The 19,617-nt window shown below is 42.9% G+C and overlaps 1 protein-coding gene across 1 annotated transcript in view; it reads right to left on the bottom strand.

The window, feature by feature from the left end:
* Nucleotides 1-18,036, bottom strand: part of Kl (klotho) — a 37,313-nt gene extending 19,277 nt beyond the window's left edge. The window contains exon 1 of the mRNA XM_042685362.1: nt 17,161-18,036. Coding sequence (XP_042541296.1) covers nt 17,161-18,003 — 843 coding nt within the window. The 5' untranslated portion in view covers nt 18,004-18,036. The remainder of the gene's footprint in view (nt 1-17,160) is intronic.
* Between the last annotated feature and the right edge of the window lie 1,581 nt (nt 18,037-19,617).

Genomic DNA, 19,617 nt, shown 5'->3' with positions numbered 1-19,617 from the left:
ATGGTTCAAAGCCAGCTCAGACACAAAAGTCCACGAGACTCTTATCTCTCCAATTAACCAGCCAAAAGCTATAAATGAAGATGTGGCTCAAGTGGTAGAGTACTTGAGTGAAAAAGCCAAAGGGACAATGCCTGGACTCTGAATTCTACCAGCTCCACCTCCCAAAAAAAATAACAGTTCCTTAAAGAGAATTTCAAACATCCTGCCACAAAATAATCATCTAAAACCTAATTTTTCCCAAATAACCATCTCTCTAACTTTTGTCCACAAAAACAGTCTGTAGTTTCTATGGGTGATTCCTTTAAAATTGCCTAGAACTTAACCTGTGGTCATGATCTCACCTCTGCCTTACTAGATGCCCTGGTAAGTGAATCTATGTTTATAGCTAGGAGCTGAGTTAGGGTACAGTGACTCATGCTTCTGGTTCCCCACTGCTTTGGAGGCAGAGATTACAAGGATATGGCTTGTCATCAGCCCTAGAAATAGTTAACAAAGTCCCATTTTGATGACCAAGTTGGGTGTGGTGGCTTGACTGTGTCATCCCCGATACTTGAGAGGCATAAGTAGAAGAATTATGGACTGGGGCCAACTTCAAAATGGGATAGGGCATGTGGTATGGCTTAAGTACTAGAGCACTACCTAACAAACACAAAGCCATAAATTCAAATCCCAGTACCAGAGGGGGGAAAATAAAATAAACAAATAAAACAGCTAGGATCACTTGTCTTTACTGTGGACTTTCTTTCTAGCTCTGAGTATCAAGACTTACAGCTTGCCCACAACAAAACAAGAAGAGCCAGTAAAGTTTTGTACAAATGTCTAGCTGCTCACCCTCCAGCCCAACTTGTCTGCTATCCTTAGATTAATTCCTTCTTTCACTTCACCTACAGCTCTCTGGACCTTAGATGACATCCTACTAACCCTGCCCCTCCCCCCTGCCATCTCATTCTATATCTCTTCTATTATCGTTTTCTATTTCTCTCCCTGCTGTGTATTTTTGGTGCATGCATGAGTGTCTGTGTTGTGTGTGTGTGTGTGTGTGTGTGTGTGTGTGTGTGTGTGTGTGTGTGTGTGTGTGCATGCATGCATGCGAGTGCGTGTGCTTTCACTGGTACTAGGTCTTGAACTCAAAGCTTGGGAACTCTTCCTTAGCTTTTACACTCAAGGCTGGCACTAAACTCCCTGAGTCACATCTACACTTCTGGTTTTTGCTAGTAAATTAGAAATAAGAGTGGCACAGACTATCTTACCCAAACAGGCTTTGAGCGACAATCCTCAAATCTCACCTCTTGAAGGCTACTATATGATCGCTGGCCTATTTAAACATGTGCTATGTGCTGACAATCACAGAAGGTTCTGGAGACACCAGATATGAATAAGATTTAATACTTGCTCAAAAAACTGTTCGTGCTGGGCAGCTATCCATTGTTTTCACAAAAATGAAATAAAAGAATAATTGTTTTTCTTCTTCTACTTCAAGTTGAATGAACCAAACTAGGCCCAAGAGATATCTGTCTTCCCTGCTATTTTTTTCTGCTGGAATAAAGGCAGAGGCATCCCCTCCATCTGACAGGAAGTAACTCTGAAGCTGCTGACGTGGAACAAAATCCTCTGCAGCATTTGTGGGTATGGTGTGCATATGGTACGTGTATGCTCCATGTGGGATTTGTATGTGTATAATGTATGAGGAGTGTTGGTGTTTGTGGTGTGCATGTATGAGTGTGGTTTGTGTCATTTGTATGTATGTTGGTCTATGTGTGTGGTGTGCTTGGGGTGTACGTGTTGTGTGTGTGTGTTGGGTATGCATTTGCATTTCTGTGCATAGTATAGAAGTGTCTTTGACACTTATATTTACTGTAAAAAGTAAGTCCTGAAATCAGGCTAAAGATGAAAGGGGTGATGTTGATCAAGATGCATTTGTACTCACAAACTAACATGTTGAACTGAAACTACTTGGTACAACTATTTAAGGAAAATAAAAATAAATCCAAAAAGATGAGGAAAGTTTTATATATATATGTTTATTATATATATGTATATATGTGTATATATATATATATGTTTACATATATATTTATAGTTCCTGGAAGTCTTCCTCTCTTCTATGTCCTTTCCATAAAGGCTCTTTCTCCCTCAAACTAGTTCTGGTTGGAGTTATTCAAATGCAAATATAGAGCTTCATATATATATATGTATATATATATAATGTTGATATATATGTATGTATATACATATATATATATATCAACAAACTTGAGAGCTGTCACTTAGAGGCATACTTTAGCAATTTGGCATGGGAAGACCAGGGTAGATTTTTTTTAAATCATGTTATAATTTGGGGTTTTTTGTTACTTAAGATCATTTCATCTAGAGTTGTTTCCCAAAGTAGGTTACATAAAAGACCCTTTTCAGTTGTTTTTAAACAAAAACTTCCTTCAAGGGAAATATTTCATAACTTATAATAGGTAAATACATCAATAGATCCAAGATTAAGGGTTTTTTAACCTCATTAATTTATCAGTACAGCACTAAATCAACATCAGTTAAGTCGCTCTATTTAATACTGAATCACATTGCTATTAAAAAAAAAAAACACCCTTCTAAACCCCTGACATTGGGTTGTTAACACAATATCCCAGCTGGCAGCCAGAATTATTATTGAGCTAGATCATTAATAACAATGTTATTATTGGATTGGAGGAGGTCCAATTCCTAGGCTTTTGTTTCTGTTTTTCTAATAGCAATCAAATGAGAACCACAGGAGAACAGGTAGAGAGAGGCATGAAGCTGGCTGAGGAAAAGACCTGAAGATAATGCACTGAGATAGCTGATGTCTTTCAAAGGTCAGAAAAGACATTCTGTAGTTCATCTGTCAAGTGGAATCTTTTCAGCAAGCATCTATTTCTATAATCACCCACATAATTCTATAATACCCTCATGAAACAGCTACTCTTTGCTTTCAACACTGAGATAAGTGTTTTTCTCCCATAATAGTCACCTTTACCTTCTAAAATACTCTCCCTCTGCCTCTGCCTCTCACCTAATTCTCCTGCTTTGAATTACCAACAACAGCTACCAACCCACTCTCTGACAATTTAGCATGATCATTCATCAGTTCACAGGGGATCCAGTGTAGCTCTTTGCTTTTGAAATAATGCATTCCCCTTGCAGGAGAGAACCTTTTCAACCCAAAGAAAACAAAATGGGAGTGTGTTTCTACACAAACTGCCAGAGCAAGACTACAGGAAAATAAAATCTGCTTTACCCAGTAATAGAAAATAATCTATCTATCTGTGTCCCTCTACCCACCACCTCCCAACCTTTCCCATTTGCTTATTTGTGGTAGCAGGTTCTAGACATGGTTATATATCAAAGCCCTTTGTCTTACAGGTTATGAAATCTACCCTTCAGTAGCCTCAAAAACTTTGAAAATTGCAACAAATGGAGCTAGTAAATATCAAAGCAAGGTGCTAGCAGCATGCTCTGTAATCCTAAGTACTCAGGAGGCTGAGATCTGAGGATCCTGTTTCAAACCCAGCCCAGGCAGGAAAGTTCATGAGACTCTTATTTGCCAACTAACCACCAAAAAGCTGCCTCAAGTAGTGGAGTACCATCTTTGAGTGAAAAAGCTACAGAACAGAGCTGAAGCCCTGGTTTCAAGCTCTGGTGCCAGCACAAAAAAGAGAGGAGAAAGAAAGAAAAGAGACAAAACAAAAAGAAAAGTTATCGTGTGCAGCATGTAATGAAGGGGCAGCTCTGTTTCATGGGCCTTTTGTATCAATCATGTATGGCTCTTCATGCTTAAGGCCTTTTTGTCCCACTGTGGATCAAAGTCAGAATATTTTGAAACTCACTAGACCAAATAAGAGACATTTTCATTCCAAAGGTACTGGTTGAGGACCTACTATGTGCCTAGCACTGTTCTAGAGCTTTGAATATAGCATAAACAAATGAGGCATAACAAAACAAACCAAAAAGCTTATGTCCTTTTGGAACTTCCATTCTAGCAGGAGGAGTAAGAAGCAACAGCAAATATTACAACTGTGAATTATAAATAATATTAGCAGATAATGGGTAGTATAAAAAAAAGCACAGAAGTTGGTGCCAGTGGTTTACACCTATAACCTTAGCAATTCAGGAGGCTGAAATATGAAGATTAACTAGCAAAAATAAAGTAGAGGTAAGGCTCAAGTGGGAGAGTGCCAGCCTCAGGCCTTGAGTGGAAAAGCCAAGTAAGAGCTTTAGGGTTCTGAATTCAAGCCCCAGTACTAGCACATAAAGAAGAGGAAGAGGAGGAGGAGGAAGAAGTAGAAAAGGAGGGGGAAGAAGAGTAAGAAAAGGAAAGGGAGGAGGAGGAGGAAAAGGAAGAAGAAAGGGAAGATGAGGAAAAGCAAGACGAAGAGGAAGAGGAGGAGAGGGAGGGAGGGAGGAAGGAAGTAAGGAAGAGGAGGAGGAGGAGGAAGAAAGGAGGAAGAGGAGGAGGAGGAAGAAAGGAGGAAGAGGAGGAGGAAGAAGAAGAAGAAGAAGAAGAAGAAGAAGAAGAGGAAGAGGAAGAGGAAGAGGAAGAGGAAGAGGAAGAGGAAGAAGAAGAAGAAGAAGAAGAAGAAGAAGAAGAAGAAGAAGAAGAAGAAGAAGAAGAAGAAGAAGAAAAGAAAAGAAAAAGAAGAAGAAGAAAAGAAGAGGAGGGAAACAGCAGCACAGAGTGAAATACTAGGAAGACTGTTATGTCAAGAAAAAAGGCAATATCTTTGGTGGTGCTTTTATTTCCTTTTAATTGTGGTTCTAATCTTTTCACTTACATCTCTACAGGAAAAAATTCATACATGTTCTTAGTAGGCAAACGTCATTACCATTGCTATCAGTTTTCTACAAGTTGAAGTCTATCCTTAAGAAGTTTAAAACACCCTAAGCCACAGTAAATAGCAAAGTGAACAAAGGTCTCTTCTGCAGCTCCTGAGAGTCAAACCAGGGGAAAAGATTAACCAGGAAAGCCAACCCTGAGGTCTCAGGCCTGGATACCAGTAATCCCTCCGCCCCACTTTGAAATCTAGGGAACTTTTCCTTACAGACTTCTTTTGTGATCAGAAATAAATTGCGATGTGGTGGGGTGGGGGAAGGGGTACAGGTTTCATGACACTGACCTCGCAGTGTTGAACAACATTTAAATCCAAAACAAGAGTTTCTGTCTGGAGATTGCATAAGGAATCTCAGATTGCAGCTTTAGTGTCATTATTACACCAGAAGAGCTTTGTTTTTTTTGAGGGTTTTGTTGTTGGGTGTTGATGTTGCTGGGGTGGGGGACAGGGTGGTCCTGGCCTGAACTCAGAGCTTTGGGCTTAAAGTCATAGCCTGGGCACTGTCCTTGATCTTTTTCACTCACAGCTGGTGCTCTACCTCTTGAGCATTTTTTGTGGTTTATTGGAGATAAAAGTCTCATGGACTTTCCTGCCAGGGTTGGCTTCAAACTACAGTCCTCAGATTTCAGCCTCCTGAGTAGTTAGGATGACAGGCATGAGCCAACAGCACCCAGCTGTTTTTATTTTTATTTTTAATTGCTGTAATTGATACATCTATTGGGGAGTTATAGAAAAATGAGTCCAAGAAATAACCTTACCAAATTTCAAGGGCAATATTTATAAATTTGATGAGTTCTGGTCACCAGGAGGCCCTCAGGAAGTCATCTTATCTACTTCCTGTAAGCTTATGTTGCTGGGAGAAGCCATTTTAAATGTGAGATCAGGGTGTGGGTTGAGAATAACTCCTGAGTTTAGAACTAAGGAAGTGAGGTCTGGTTTTGTGTCTAGAAGGGAGTAAAGTCAGAAGAACATTCCAGGCAGAGAAAAAAGTTGGAAAGCAAGGAACAAATGCAAGACCTACAGTGTGACTGGAAGGTTTCAAGTCAGGAGACAGGAGTTGAGACCAAATTTATTTAACACTTACGGTAAATTTTCCAGAATGAGGGACTGCAGTAGTAACAGCTGTTTGATCTGTCTTCCTCTGTGACAAAAGGGAAATTTTTAAATGGCAGGATTTAAGCATGAAAGGATGAGAAAAAGAGTTTTTTAATCAAATTGTAAAGGACATGTTTTTGAACTCTCTGGTGTCTTTTATTTCTCAAAGTGGCAGTAGACATAAGAAACAATCTTGCAGGGTTTACACTGTTTCTTGTCACAAGAGATCCTGGGGTTTCTTTCGTTTTTTAAAAAATGCATATGACAAAAGAAAAGGGGACCTATGGGTATATGTATTTTTCTCAGAGCTGCTATTAGAGTATTCATTGGAATTGTTGTATCATGAAGTAAATATTTATTCAGTGGGAAAGTTATTGTGCAGGGCATTTTGAATGGCCAAAGAACTGGTCCACCATGTAATTATAGAACAAGAGTGAAAGTATCAGACATGGACTTTGAAAAATTACAATGCTGAGTTGGAGGAAAAAAGCCTCCTTAGGAAAATCAGGGAAGTCTTTCTGCAGGAAGTAGTTTCTAAACTACTTTTGGAGGATGCTAAAAGGCATTTCACGTGATGTGGCTGACTGAGCCCACCTAGTTAGTCTGACTTTTATTTTTCATTGCTATTGTAAAGGTGATATACAGAAGGGATAAAGTTATGTAAGTCAGGCAAGAGTACATTTCTTTTTGGATAATGTCATCCCTTCCCTCATTTTGTCCCAATTTATCCTTCCCATCCCCATCCATAAGTTGCATAGTTCATTTTGAACATAGTGTCCATTGAGTACCACTGCTGCATTTATTTACTCTTTGTCCCTCTATTTCTGTACCTCCCCTTGTACTCTCAAATACATATAAACATACAAACAGAACAAAAAGAAAATAAAAACAGCAAAAAGAGCCCATCTTGTTCCCATTCCCTGGAGTTAATTTTGATAAATATTATTTTGCATGATCAGGTGCACATAGGCATTGTTTCTTTCTGTTCCTCTCCTAAGAGTATCTTCCTTTGGTCTTGTTAGTATTAGTCCTTTGGTCTTATTAGTATTTTTTATGTCGGTCTTGGGGGATTGAACTCAGGACTTTTTCGCTCAAAGCTAGCACTTTGAGCCACAGCACCACTTTTGATGTTCTGGTGGTTAATTGCCAATAAAAGTCTCAAGGACTTTTCTAGTTGGGCTGACTTTGAACCAAGTTCTTCAGACCTCATCCTCCTGAGTAGCTAGGATTACACGTGTGAGCCACCATAGCCTAGCTGTTAGTATGACTTTTATCTCCAATTAACCACCAAAATTTAGAGGAAGAACTATGGTTCAAGTGACAGCACACCAGCAGTGAGCAAATAAAAAACTAAATGAAAGCATGAGTCACTAAGTTCAAGCCCCAGTCCCAGTACTAGAAATAAATAACTAAATAGTTTAAACAACATAAGGAGATAGAGAAAGATGTCTGGATTCACAGTAACATCTACGAAGGAGAAAAATCAGAAGACATTGAGACTGAGACTTGAGACTGATCGGGGCTTTCAGTGAAGTGATGGTAAGAATTCCTGCTGTCATCATGGACTATAAGAGCATAATGTGATGTCCAGAACAAGCAATGTAATAACTCAGGTCTATTCAGCACATCGGGGGCTACTGCTTTGAACTGCACACAGAGCTAACGAGAGGTCCTGGAAGTTCCCAGGCTTCACTCCTCCAATCTCTGGCTTTTCTCACTAGAGTTTTCTTATCACACTGTCTGCTTTGCTTTGATTTGCAAGGACTGCCTTTTTACCACCCACCATCACGTGCTGCCTACTTTGTGTGTCTGCACAGCCAGCCCAATAGCAGGGCCCATCACCTCTGCTTAAAGCCTCTGCTTTCTTGGAATCAGGCTTCATTTGCGGCCTGTGGCTGTTCTCTGACTCCAACAACAGAACCAGTATACAGTCAGCCCTTGCTATATTGTGGTTCACTTATTGCGGCTTCATGGTTTTGTGAGTTTTAAAAATATTACTGTAACCCAAAGCAGCCCCACAGAGGAAGTGTGTTAGACCCTAATTTCATCTGTAAAGTATTCCCCTTTCTCTTGCCCCTCAAAATTATAGCTCCTCTCTCCTTTCTTGGGAGGAGGGGAAGGTCCTGTAGTAAGTGTTTCTACCAAACCCTTTATGTATTTTATTCTAATCACTTTATTGTCTCACTGGGATAACCTTATCTCTCTTTTGTTAGTAACTTAAGTGGAAGCTGCACCCTCACCCTTGGGAGAAGCCTGTCACCCTCTGACAGCATGGAGAGCCCTGGAAATGTAGCCCTAGCCAGGAAGGAGTGCAAAGCTCCTGCCCCACATTAGGGGCCCCCTAACAGCTTGTGATACATAAGAGAAAGAGATCCAATGTGTACTTTGGGTAACAAATGTCCGTGTTGTCAGTTATGGCTGTCCAAGTTGTGATCTGGATTGTGAACTGTGTTGAGTAAGAAATGTCTACATGAGGAGCTATGTTTGTCTTAACATAACTTTAGGGATAAAGTATCTGAGCCCAGAGTGAGCTTCCCTACTACTGCCATCTGACCTCTGCAAAAGCTGGCCAGAAGGACTGACACAGTGCAAAAGGAGAAGGGATACTGGAAAAACTTGGGACTCTAATTAGGGGAAAGGGAGAGGACCATGTGCTGAAGAGTCCAAACAGAATCAGGGACAAGGGAGAAGCATCCCCAAAAGGCTCTGCAAGAGCTTGAGACCGTGAGCAATGCTGGTCCATTCCTGCCTACTCTGCTATGGCTTTCCCCAAAGCTTTATAGAGAGTTCTGTAAATACGGTCTAGCAACCTTCCGGCTGTGTTCTCTGCAGGGTGCAGAGCTGGGGACCTCCAGCCCCTCAGCTTCAGTCACCAGCGTCCTCTGAAGAATGTCAAGACAGAGATATACTCCCACAAATAGCCCTAGTCCAGCCCCTTCTCCTCATCTGATACCGAAGGCTTAGGTGATTGAAAGCCCTATTTAAAAACTAGACCCGTGCTCTCAAAATTCACCATTGCACTTGCCTGCTCCACTGTAAGCTATCAAGAAATATCTCTGACCAAATTTCCTTCTCCTGCTGCCTTCTTGGAACAGACTTTAGCATGAAGGGAAAATTGCTTAATAAGAACACAGAGGCCTTTACACATATTGGACAAGTCATTCTCTTAGTCCATTTTCTCTTGCTGTAACAACACAACAGACTGGGTAATTGCCACAGGGGAAGAAAATAATGTATTTTGAAGTTAGGTTCTGGTGGCTCATGCTTCTAATATTAGCTACTCAGGAGACTGGAGATTGTGGTTGGAAGCCAGCCTGGGCAGGAAAGTCTGTGAGACTCATCTCCAATTAACCACTAAAAAGTTGGAAGTAGAACTGTGGTTTAAGTGGTAGGGCACTAGACTTGAGCACAAAAGCTCAGGAACAGTGCTCAGGCCCTGAGTTCAAGCCCCTGGACAGACAGACAATAGGTTGCCCAGCAGCAGGTTTCAGTTGAAATACAAAAAGATATAATCAAGTAGAAACTTGAGAGGAACTGAGGTCACCTGGATGTGGAGTCAAGCAGAAGTAAAACAACCCTAAGAAAGGTTTGACTTAGGGAGAAATTCCATCTGGCACTTTCCAGGACAAAAGTGAGTGACATTTCGATCACCTTTGTAGATCACTCAACATATTTCAAAATATGCTGGCATGTAAGACTTAGGTTTAGTTCTCACAAATGCTACCTAAGACTGAGGTAATGTGGTGCAGACTGCTAGCTGTCCCCAGTGATGTGTTCCCATGATTTTAACAGAAGTGTTAGCTGAGCTCATGGCTCAGCAGTAGACAATGATTCGCATATTCCTTTGTACTATGACTAGGTTCTGCCAAGAAGAACTGAATGGGAGCCATGGGGCAACCTGGCTGAGAATCTCCCTCTTCCTCTTTTTCTTGTCCACTGAATAGGAATGAGATAGTGTTCACCCTGGAATTTCACAAAGGCCATGGACTTATCTGGCTAAGATTTTGTCTTCATTTTTCTTCCTTGCTCTTTAAAATTCTTTCCAAGAACACAACAAATCAAAGAAAGGTTGGACAAATGGGATTGCATGAAGTTGCAGACCTTCTGCATGGCAAAGGACATAGCTAGCAAGATCAATAGAAAGCCCACAGATTGGGAGAAGATCTTCACTAGCCATACAATGGACAAGGGTCTCATATCTAAAATATACTTGGAACTCAAAAAATTAAATCCCCCAACAACAAATCCTCAAAGAAACAACTGCCCAATAAATAAGTGGGCTAAAGACTTGAAGAGAAACTTCTCTGAAGAAGAAAGAAGGATGGCCAATAGACACATGAAGAAATGCTCAACCTCCCTAGCCATAAAAGAAATGCAAATCAAAACCACATTGAGATACCACCTCACCCCAGTTAGAATGGCTATAATAAAGAACTCTAACAACAACAGATGCTGGAGGGGATGTGGACAGAAAGGAACCCTACTGCATTGTTGGTGGGAGTGTAAACTTGTTCAACCACTTTGGAAAGCAGTATGGAGGTTCCTCAAAAGACTTCACATAGAGCTCCCCTATGACCCAGCAATCCCACTTTTGGGCATTTACCCAAATGTTTACAAACAAGACCACACTAAAGCTACCAGCACAACTATGTTTATTGCAGCATTATTTACCATAGCTAAGATATGGAACCAACCCAGATGCCCCTCAGTAGATGAATGGATCAAGAAAATGTGGTATACATACACAATGGAATTCTATGCCTCCATCAGAAAGAATGACATTGCCCCATTTGTTAGGAAATGGAAAAACTTGGAAAAAATTATATTAAGTGAAGCAAGCCAGGCCCAAAGAAACATAGGTCCCATGGTTTCCCTTATTTGCAATATCTAGTATATGTATGAGTCAAGCGGAAAAGGTCAGATAATGTGATGTCAGAAAAATGAACCCTTAGATATGTATTTTAATGCTTTTATATTTCATTCATTTGTTTCTAATGTATTTATAAGATTATCTCTTTGTTGCTTTGTATGTCCCTCCCCCACAGTATAACCCCTGCTTTCACTATATTTGATGTCAGTATAACTTGTGGAGGAGATGGGGAAAAACAAGTCATTTAAGGATACAGGTGGACCTGTTGCAACAATGAGAAGTACAAGTTGTCATGTCGAAAATGAGCTTTACAATGTTGGTGTGGGGGGGGGGAGGGGGGAGGAGGGGGAGGGGGGAGGTAGGGAAGGGATGTGAAGGGTAAACAAAGGAGGAGGCTGCAATGCTTGATAAGAAATGTATGCATTATCCTGCCCATGTAATTGTAACCCCTCTGTACAGTATGTTCACAAAAAAATAAAATTAAATTAAAAAAAAATTCTTTCCAAGGTCCAGTGGGAGAAAGTAGAACATAAATATTTAATTTACAAAAAAGAAAAATGAACCTTCTACAATGATCAGAAGTCATCTTCCATTCATTACCTATAATTCATTCATCAAATCTGTTATGTAAATTATCAATCATCTTTTAGTATTCATTCATCTAAAAACTACTGAATACTTTCTCTGCCAGCTAAGAAGTGCCAGTACTAGGGCTTGAACCTAGGGTCTGGCACTATTGCTTAACTTTTTTGTTCACTCAGCCACTTGAGCAACGCCTCCACTTCTGGATTTTTGCTAGTTAACTGGAGATAGGAATCTCTAGGAATTACCTACCTGGACTGGCTTTAAGTGGAATCCTCAGATCTCAGCCTCCTGAGTAGCTAGAATTATAGACCTAAGCAACTAGCATCCAGCCAACACTAAAACTTTTTGAACTTATAAATAAGGTATGTAGACCACAGGTGAGTAAATGATAATACACTGTTTTCATCAAATAAGGATAATTAAATCAAATCCTTGAAGGGTAAATACTCCAAGCTAAATGGGAAAAGGGGTATCTTTCAGATTAACTTTGTAACCAGAATATATAAAAAATAGAGTATATAAAGAGCCTATTACATCTAACTGTTTAAATATCAGTTACAATTATAACTTCCCTCTGGGTTTCCTGAGATATGCATTTTGAAGACTCAACAACATTACATACTTTTATTATCCTACTCTTCATCTTCTTTCTTCCCAGTGAACATGTATAACATTCTCCAACACCTAAATTCCTCATTTCACACTTGGGAAAAACACAATGACATTATTTAAGTGTTATCAGTTTGGTTTTTTTCCTTCTTTTTTCAAACATTGTTAAAACATGGCTATGATTTTAAAACTATTTTATTAATTCTTTTTCTATCTTAATTTCTTGTTGGGCTTGACTATTAACCTTCAGAAAACATTGTGTTAATCGAATATTCAAAAAAGAATGAGCCAAACTCTTCAGGAAGTATTTTAACTGTTTCTGATTAAATGCATATTGAATTCAGTCATATTCTATACAATACATTAACTTTCAACCCAGTTGATTGTTCCAGCCATATACCAAGTACATTTCAATGAGAGAGAAACTTGTAAAGTGCTCCTCAAAAATACCTATTATATATCGTTGAAAACTGCAAAGATAAATTGTTTATACTTAATCACTTGAGGAATGAAAATTCAACTGGTTAATAAAGCTCTTTCCAATATCTACTCCTACAGCCAGCCAAGACACTTAACCACTCAGGTAGTCTGAAAGCTTCTTCATAATACTATATAGTAGACTACAGATCATTTTAATTGGATTTTTTTTTACAATAAAGCCATGATTTATAAATGAACCATTATGTTTACTCACTTTCAGAGATGCTTAGGATTTGGTTTTCCCTATTCTTTGTAAAGTATGTAGAAGGGTTAGTAAGAAGGTAAATCTCCAAAGTATAAATTTATAATGGCAAAAATCGGGCTAATTAATAAACAGAAGGCACCCCAGGTACCTACCAAAGGCATGATGTGATTTAGGATAAAATCAATGAAAGATTCCTCATTTAAGGAATTCCCCAGCTAGTGTGATTTAAAAAAAGAGAGAGAAAGGAAAAAAAGGGGTAAGGGAAAGGAAGAAGGATAAAGAAGAAGGGAGAGGGGGAGGGAGGAGAGAAAGGTTAAATGAAAGGAAGAATGCATTAGTAAAGCTTTGTGAAGCAAAGTATTATGGGAATTCATACAAGGTAGTGGAGTGTGCCAGCTGGTTCTTGAAGAAAGGTGACATATATAAGGAAGATACAGCCTTGTTTCCACATAATGGTAAATCCCCAACAGGCCACAGAGCAACACAAGGACACCAGTGAGGATCCAGAACCCAGTGATGGCAAGAACCTCAGTTGTAGGTATAAATGAGGAGGGGAGGGACACATTCTAGTAGGTAGAACCGTAGGATTTGCTGACAGATTACAAATAAGATAGGAGAGAGAGGGCAAAGTTAAGACTAGGGCCCTACCATCAGGAAGAGCCAGATTCCATAACAGAGATAAAGTAGTTTTGGATGCTTCCCATGTAACTCAGCCATTAGCTTAGTGGTCACGGCATTTGTCCATTTGAGTTTGAAGCTCAAGAGAGAAGTTCTGGCTGGAGATGCAGAATAGATTGTCATAATGTACAGTCTTCAAAGGGATCACCTAGAATGAGTTTAGATGGGAGGCCCAGAACAAAACCCTGTACACTACACTCAGGAGAAAGAAGCAATGGAGAGTCATTGAAAGCTGAGAGACACAACAGGGAGGGGGAATCTAGAAACCAAGCCAAGGAAAGTGTGATGAGAAAGAAAGATCAATGAGCTAGATGCTGGTGGCCCAGCATCTCCCTCGAATCCTAACTCTCAGGAGGCTGAGATCTGAGGATCGCAGTTTGAAGCCAGCCCAAGCAGGCATGTCTCTAAGATTCATTTCTTCAATTAACCACCAGAAAACCAGAAGCAAAGCTATGACTCAAAGGGGTAGAACACTAGCCTTGAGCACAAAGGCTCAGAGACAACACCCAGGCTCCGAGTTCAAGCCCCATGACTGACCACAAAATGGGTTTGATGCACAATGGGTTAGATGCATGATGCAGACAGATCAGCCATGACATGTGCTTCAATGTTAATGCTTAATTCTAGTCAATATTTGCAAAACTCCCAGTGGTAGGGACTGGGTTGTAGACTGATGTATTCTTCACTTTACCCTGGTACATCCAGAAACCCAAAGGCAGAACAAACCCTCAGAAGTACTGCTCGGAGGGCTTTTTGCTTTTGTTTTTGTTTGTTGTTCATTTTGTGCCAGTACTGGGGCTTGAACTTAGGGCCTTGAGCTCCCTTTTGGTTTTTCACTCAAGGCTAGCACTCCTATCACCTGAGCCAACCCTCCATTTCTGGCTTTTTTTCCTAGTTAATTAGAGATAAGAGTCTCATAAATTTGTCTTCCCAGGCTGGTTTTGAACCAAGATCCTCAGATCTCAGCCTCAGTACCAGGTGTGAACCACTGGAACTTGGCTTCTAAGGGCTGGGTTTCTAAGGCATCAAAAACCTTATTTCCAAAGATATGAAAGCTGAGTTGTCTAACCTCAAGCCAGATAGAGAAGATGTTTCCTCCTTTTAGGTTATACTCAGATGCACAAAGCACTGGGCTCCATGTTCTATAGGAAAATACTTCCTTTTAATAAGCACATCCACCCACACACCATTTTTATCTTTCTTGTATCCCACCTTATAAACACACACACACACACAGACATACCATTTTTGTCAAGGCTCACACTCAGCACCTGGAACCCACTTAAGATCACAGAGACTTCCATTGAGAGCAGGACCCTCGCTTTATTTGTTTGTTCGGCCTTCCACATGCCAAGTTATCAGTCAATGATTCTGGAATGGGGAGGGGGTGTCCAACTGAGGAATCTCCTTAGCCCACTTGTAATAAGCAGAAACATAGGTGGGAAATGTCAACTTACTTTATTCTTTGCCAGCATTAGATCCTACATACATATCAATATGCTAAGGGCTCAGTGGCTCCTAACCTACCAAACAGCAATAGCTAAGCCCCAACTGAAATGTCCTACCAAAATCTGCAGACATTTTCTTCTTTTCAGATAAAGTCAAACATCCCCATCCCTTCTCTCATACCAAGGCAACAAAGAACCCTGGAAACAGCATGAAAGATTCTAAGTAAGACCCAAGAATGACTTAAATCACAAACCCAAAGAAATTTAAAACCAAAGTAATCTGTTTACAGCCACCAACCTGTTGTTTGTAGCATCAGCAAAACCAAGCCAACTGCTAATGAAGACAAAGTCCACTGTATTTCTAGGGAGGATGGTTAGTCTTTGGCAAAAAATTGTGTGTCATTCTTCAAAAATATAACTAAGAAGTTAACCACAGGGCCAACAGTGGGCATGAAAACCTAAAGGAAGATGATTATTTAAAAATACCATAGTAACCAGTCAGTTCACACAATTTCTTGTCTTATGAAGACAATGATCATTGCCCTACTGTTATAACAGATGGCTGTTTTTGTATGCATACAGTCTACTAGAGAACTTGTAGTATTTAAATTTTAAAGAGTGGTTTGTCAAAGATGCTCTATTAGATCCACTAACCTATCCATCAATTCACTTGTGGTTGGCAGGAACTAATAATTTGCTCATTTTCTTCAAAACATGGCACAATTTTCCCCATGTTTCTTCTTTTATTTATTTTTTATTGTAAAGATACTGTACAGAGGGGTTACAGTTACGTGAGTAAGACAATGAGAACATTTCCTATGGAGCATTGTTTACCTCCTCCTTTGTTTTTCCCCTACTATCCCTTCCCTCCCCACCTCTCCAATCCTTCCTCCCCACACACACACAAAGTTGTTTCTTCCATACCAACTATTAATTGGTGGTATTTAGGGTTTGTTGGTTCCTTAATAGGATTGACAGCTTGGAATACTGAAGAACCATTGCTCTAAAGTACCCTTTTGAAGAGATATATATCAGGGTAAAATCATGAAAAGCACAATTTATCAAACAAATCCAGCACTGTGGTATGGGCAAAGGCAACATCAGGTTCTGTGAAACTGACGTATAATCGAATTTAGCCTTTATTACATTATCAGCAGCTCAGAGGACTAAGTCAATTCAATAGCTCAGTACTGCTCTGCCTCAATTATCTATGGCTTTAATTAAAAGTGTTTAGATGTAGTCTTCATCTTGAATTTGTTCAGAACATGTGATTGATTCTAAATTTAAAAACAGAGCTTCTAGTAGGTCCCAAAGTCACCAAAAATAGATACATTTAAACAAAAGTTGTTCATGTAAACACTTACGTGAAATGTTTACATATGTACATGAAATACTCTATCATGATACAAAACTCATTAGAAAATGCACCAGCAAGCTGACTTTATTAATGAGCCATCAAACTAATGGGTATCTGAATATTTAGCAAACCAGAAGGGGAAGGAAGAGATAATTGAGGGACTTTTTTTATCAGGAGATAGCATTATTTCCTGGTGTCATCATTTTGAGATATTTTGCACAAAGGTGTTAAGATCACTTTTGTCAGCCTGTTAAGTCATACCAGCAATGAGTACTTTCAACTAGAAACAGCACTGTGTGGACACAAATGTTTTGGGGACAACCTGCACCCCTCTGAAGTCTGTTCTGTTGTTGTTCACGTCTAACTGTGTTTTAGAGTAGATTAAATCGGTCTTTAGATCCCTGCTGATCAAGATCGATGGGTGCAATTCCGGCCACCCTGCCACCACATCCCACCCTCCTGAAGATGTGGTTGTGACAGCTACATGGTGTTAGGCCTCTTGCCACCAGCAAGACAGACTTATTGCATTAACTCTGAGCTCTGGCAGAGTGCAAGGCTCACCTGTACACGTTGATAACTTCTTTCCAACTCTCTTTCTTTCCCTACTAGCAACTGCACCCCTGTCCTTAGTCCTTAGCTCTAGGAATTCCTCAACACCCGGGCAAAGGAGTTCCCTTTCCTTCCTGGAAAAACTGATTCCTATGACGTTTTTGATACAGGAGGTCCTGATTCTGTGTGCACACCCCACTCCACCCTGGCCCGAGTTCCCTGTGCTTTCTAACTTCAAAGGATGCTGGGGGCTGGGGGGCGCTGCTCTGTTCCCCCTGAGAGGCGCTGCTATGGGTGACCCCACAATAGAGGAGTTCAAGCAAGCGAGGCCTTCTATGAGCTGGAGACTCCATCTCCCCCTCCCTGGCACCTTCCAAGTGCCCCCCTCTCCCGCCCCTTCTACAGGTGGCCTGGCTCCTCGCACTCACCAGGAGAAGGTTGTGTGCCACCAGATACCCCAGCCTCGGGCTGCTGCGCACGCCGGGGGCCAGGCGCCCGGTGACATAGCCATGCCAGGCCACCACGTAGGGGTTGTCGATGGTGATCCAATACTTGACCTGGCCGCCGAAGTGCCGAAAGCAGAGCTCGGCGTAATCCTTGAAGTGGTCGGCCAGGGCCCGGCTGGTCCAGCCGCCGTAGGTGTCCTGCAGGCGCTGGGGCAGGTCCCAGTGGTACAGGGTGACCACGGGCTGCACGCCCAGCTCCCGCAGCCGCTCCAGCAGGCGTCGGTAGTAGCGCAACCCCTCGCGATTGGGGGCGCTGGAGCTGCCGTTGGGGAGCACCCGCGCCCAGGATATAGAGAATCGGTAGTGGGTGACCCCGAGTTCGCGCAGCCCCTCGGTGTCGCGGAAGACGTTATTGTAGCTGTCGCTGGCCACATCTCCAGTGGCAGGAGGGGGAGGCGACGGGGCGCCCGACGGGGGGTCGGCGAGCGGAGGGTGGCTAGGGGGGCCCGAGGGGTGATGGGTGAACGTGTCCCAGATGGACGCGCCCTTGCCATGCTGTCGCCAGCCCCCCTCGGTCTGGTAGGCGGCGCTGCCCACGGCCCAGAGGAAGCCGTCGGGGAAAGTGTCGTGCAGGAGCCCCGCGGCCTCCGGGGCGGGAGGACGCGCAAAGCGGGCCCAGGTCTGCGCGCCGTCGCCGGGCTCTGCGCGCAGGCGGCGGCCGCCCAGGCCCAGCAGCAGCAGCAGCAGCAGCCACAGCGGCCGCCGCCACGGCGGCCACGGCGACGGCGACCGCGGGAGGCGCGGCGGAGGGGCGCTGGCGGGCATGCTGCCGCGGGAGCCGGGCGCTGGGGCCCCCCCGCGCGGCGCCCCTTTATGCCCGCGCGCCCCGCCGCCGCCGCCGCCACCCTCCCTCCGCCCGGCGCGCCCACCCCCGCTCCCCAGGGCAATAATTACCTATGAGCGGGCGCCTCCCTCCGCCCTGCCACGGGGAGGGAGGGACAGGGACGCCAAGGGCGCCCAGGGGTGCCCCCCCCCAACACACACCCCGGGAAGGGCCAGGCTGCAGCTGGCGAGGCGCGGAGGACGTCGGAGAAAGGCACCTGTTCCACCCAGATCGCCGCTCGGCCCCGCGCCGCCTGCTCCGGCCATCCCGAGCCCTCCTGGCCGAAGCCCCGGAGCGCCCAGGGTAGCCGCTCAACTTGGGCGCGCCTGGCCCTCGCGGAACCCCTCCACCTCACCCTGAAAGCCAGCCCAGGACAAAACACCTGCGTTCTCCTTCTCCTAGGAGGAGGCCCCCCGGGGGAACTTCACACTGCCTCTGCTAGAACTGACTGGGAACTGAGATCCCGTGGAGAGACCTCACACGCATTGCCGTTTAGGGTGCGTCTCCATCTTCGCAGAAGAGGGTGGCCCCTCAGAAAGGAGCCCTCTCAGAAAGACAGCCCATTTATAAGGTGTCTTAGGCCTTTGTTGGCTCCCGATCTCTGTGTCTCTCTGTGCTTCTATGTCTCTGTCTCTCCTTTTTTTAAACCATTTCTAACCAGTTCAATCTCTCTCTCCTCTCCTCTGTCTCTTTTTCTCCGATTCTCTCTGTCTCTCTGTCTCTGTCTCTCTCTCTCTTTGTCTTCTCTGTCTCTGTCTCTCTGTCTTTGTCTCTCTCTCCCCCTCTCTCTTTCTCTCTTTCTCTCTCTGTCTCTGTCTCTCTCCTCCCTCTCTCTTTCTCTCTTTCTCTGTCTCTGTCTCTCCCCCCCCCCTCTTTCTCTTTCTCTCTGTCTGCCAACTGGTAAATAACCATTTTATCCTTGAGCTATGACTAGCCAAGTAACTTCTCTGTGCAAAGATTGTTGTGCAGCTCTGCTGGGGAGGAAGGGCCTCAGGTCCCACACTTTCCACCTCAGCTATGGAAGGAAAGGGAAGAGACAATTTAGTCTAAGCAAACAACCACTACTGACTGCCCCTGGAACAAAACCAAGCCATCGTGTTTCTCCAGGTGTTTACAGAGTCCTTTGTACAGAAGCAACAAGTTCAGGTGTTCATTATCCATATGTCTATGTCTAGACATACATACATATGCATACATATGTGAATGATTTGTGAATGGCAGCTGCATTTGATGTGGAAGAGGAGGCCCAGGAACCACCTTTGTGATTTCGGACAGGACAGTCTCTCCTGGCCTGTTTTCTCATCTATAAAACAGGGAGCCAAGTGTTGGTGCCTCGTGCTTGTAATCCTAGCTATTTAAGAGGCTGAGATCTGAAGATGGATGTTCAAAGCCAGCCCTGGCAGAGAAGTCGGCGAGACTTTTATCTCCAGTTAACTCAGCAAGAGGTGGGGTAGATGTGTGGGTCAAGTGATAGAGCACCAGCCTTGCAGGGATAGAAGCCAAGTGAGAGGCCTTGAGTTCAAGCTCCAGTTTACTGGCATAATAAACTAAAAAAT

This window comes from Dipodomys spectabilis, unplaced genomic scaffold, assembly GCF_019054845.1.
Source record: "Dipodomys spectabilis isolate Male_0828 unplaced genomic scaffold, ASM1905484v1 ptg000095l, whole genome shotgun sequence".
NCBI lineage: Eukaryota > Metazoa > Chordata > Mammalia > Rodentia > Heteromyidae > Dipodomys > Dipodomys spectabilis.
The sequence above is the reverse complement of the archived record's forward strand: the minus strand, read 5'-3'. Positions and strand labels throughout refer to the sequence as shown.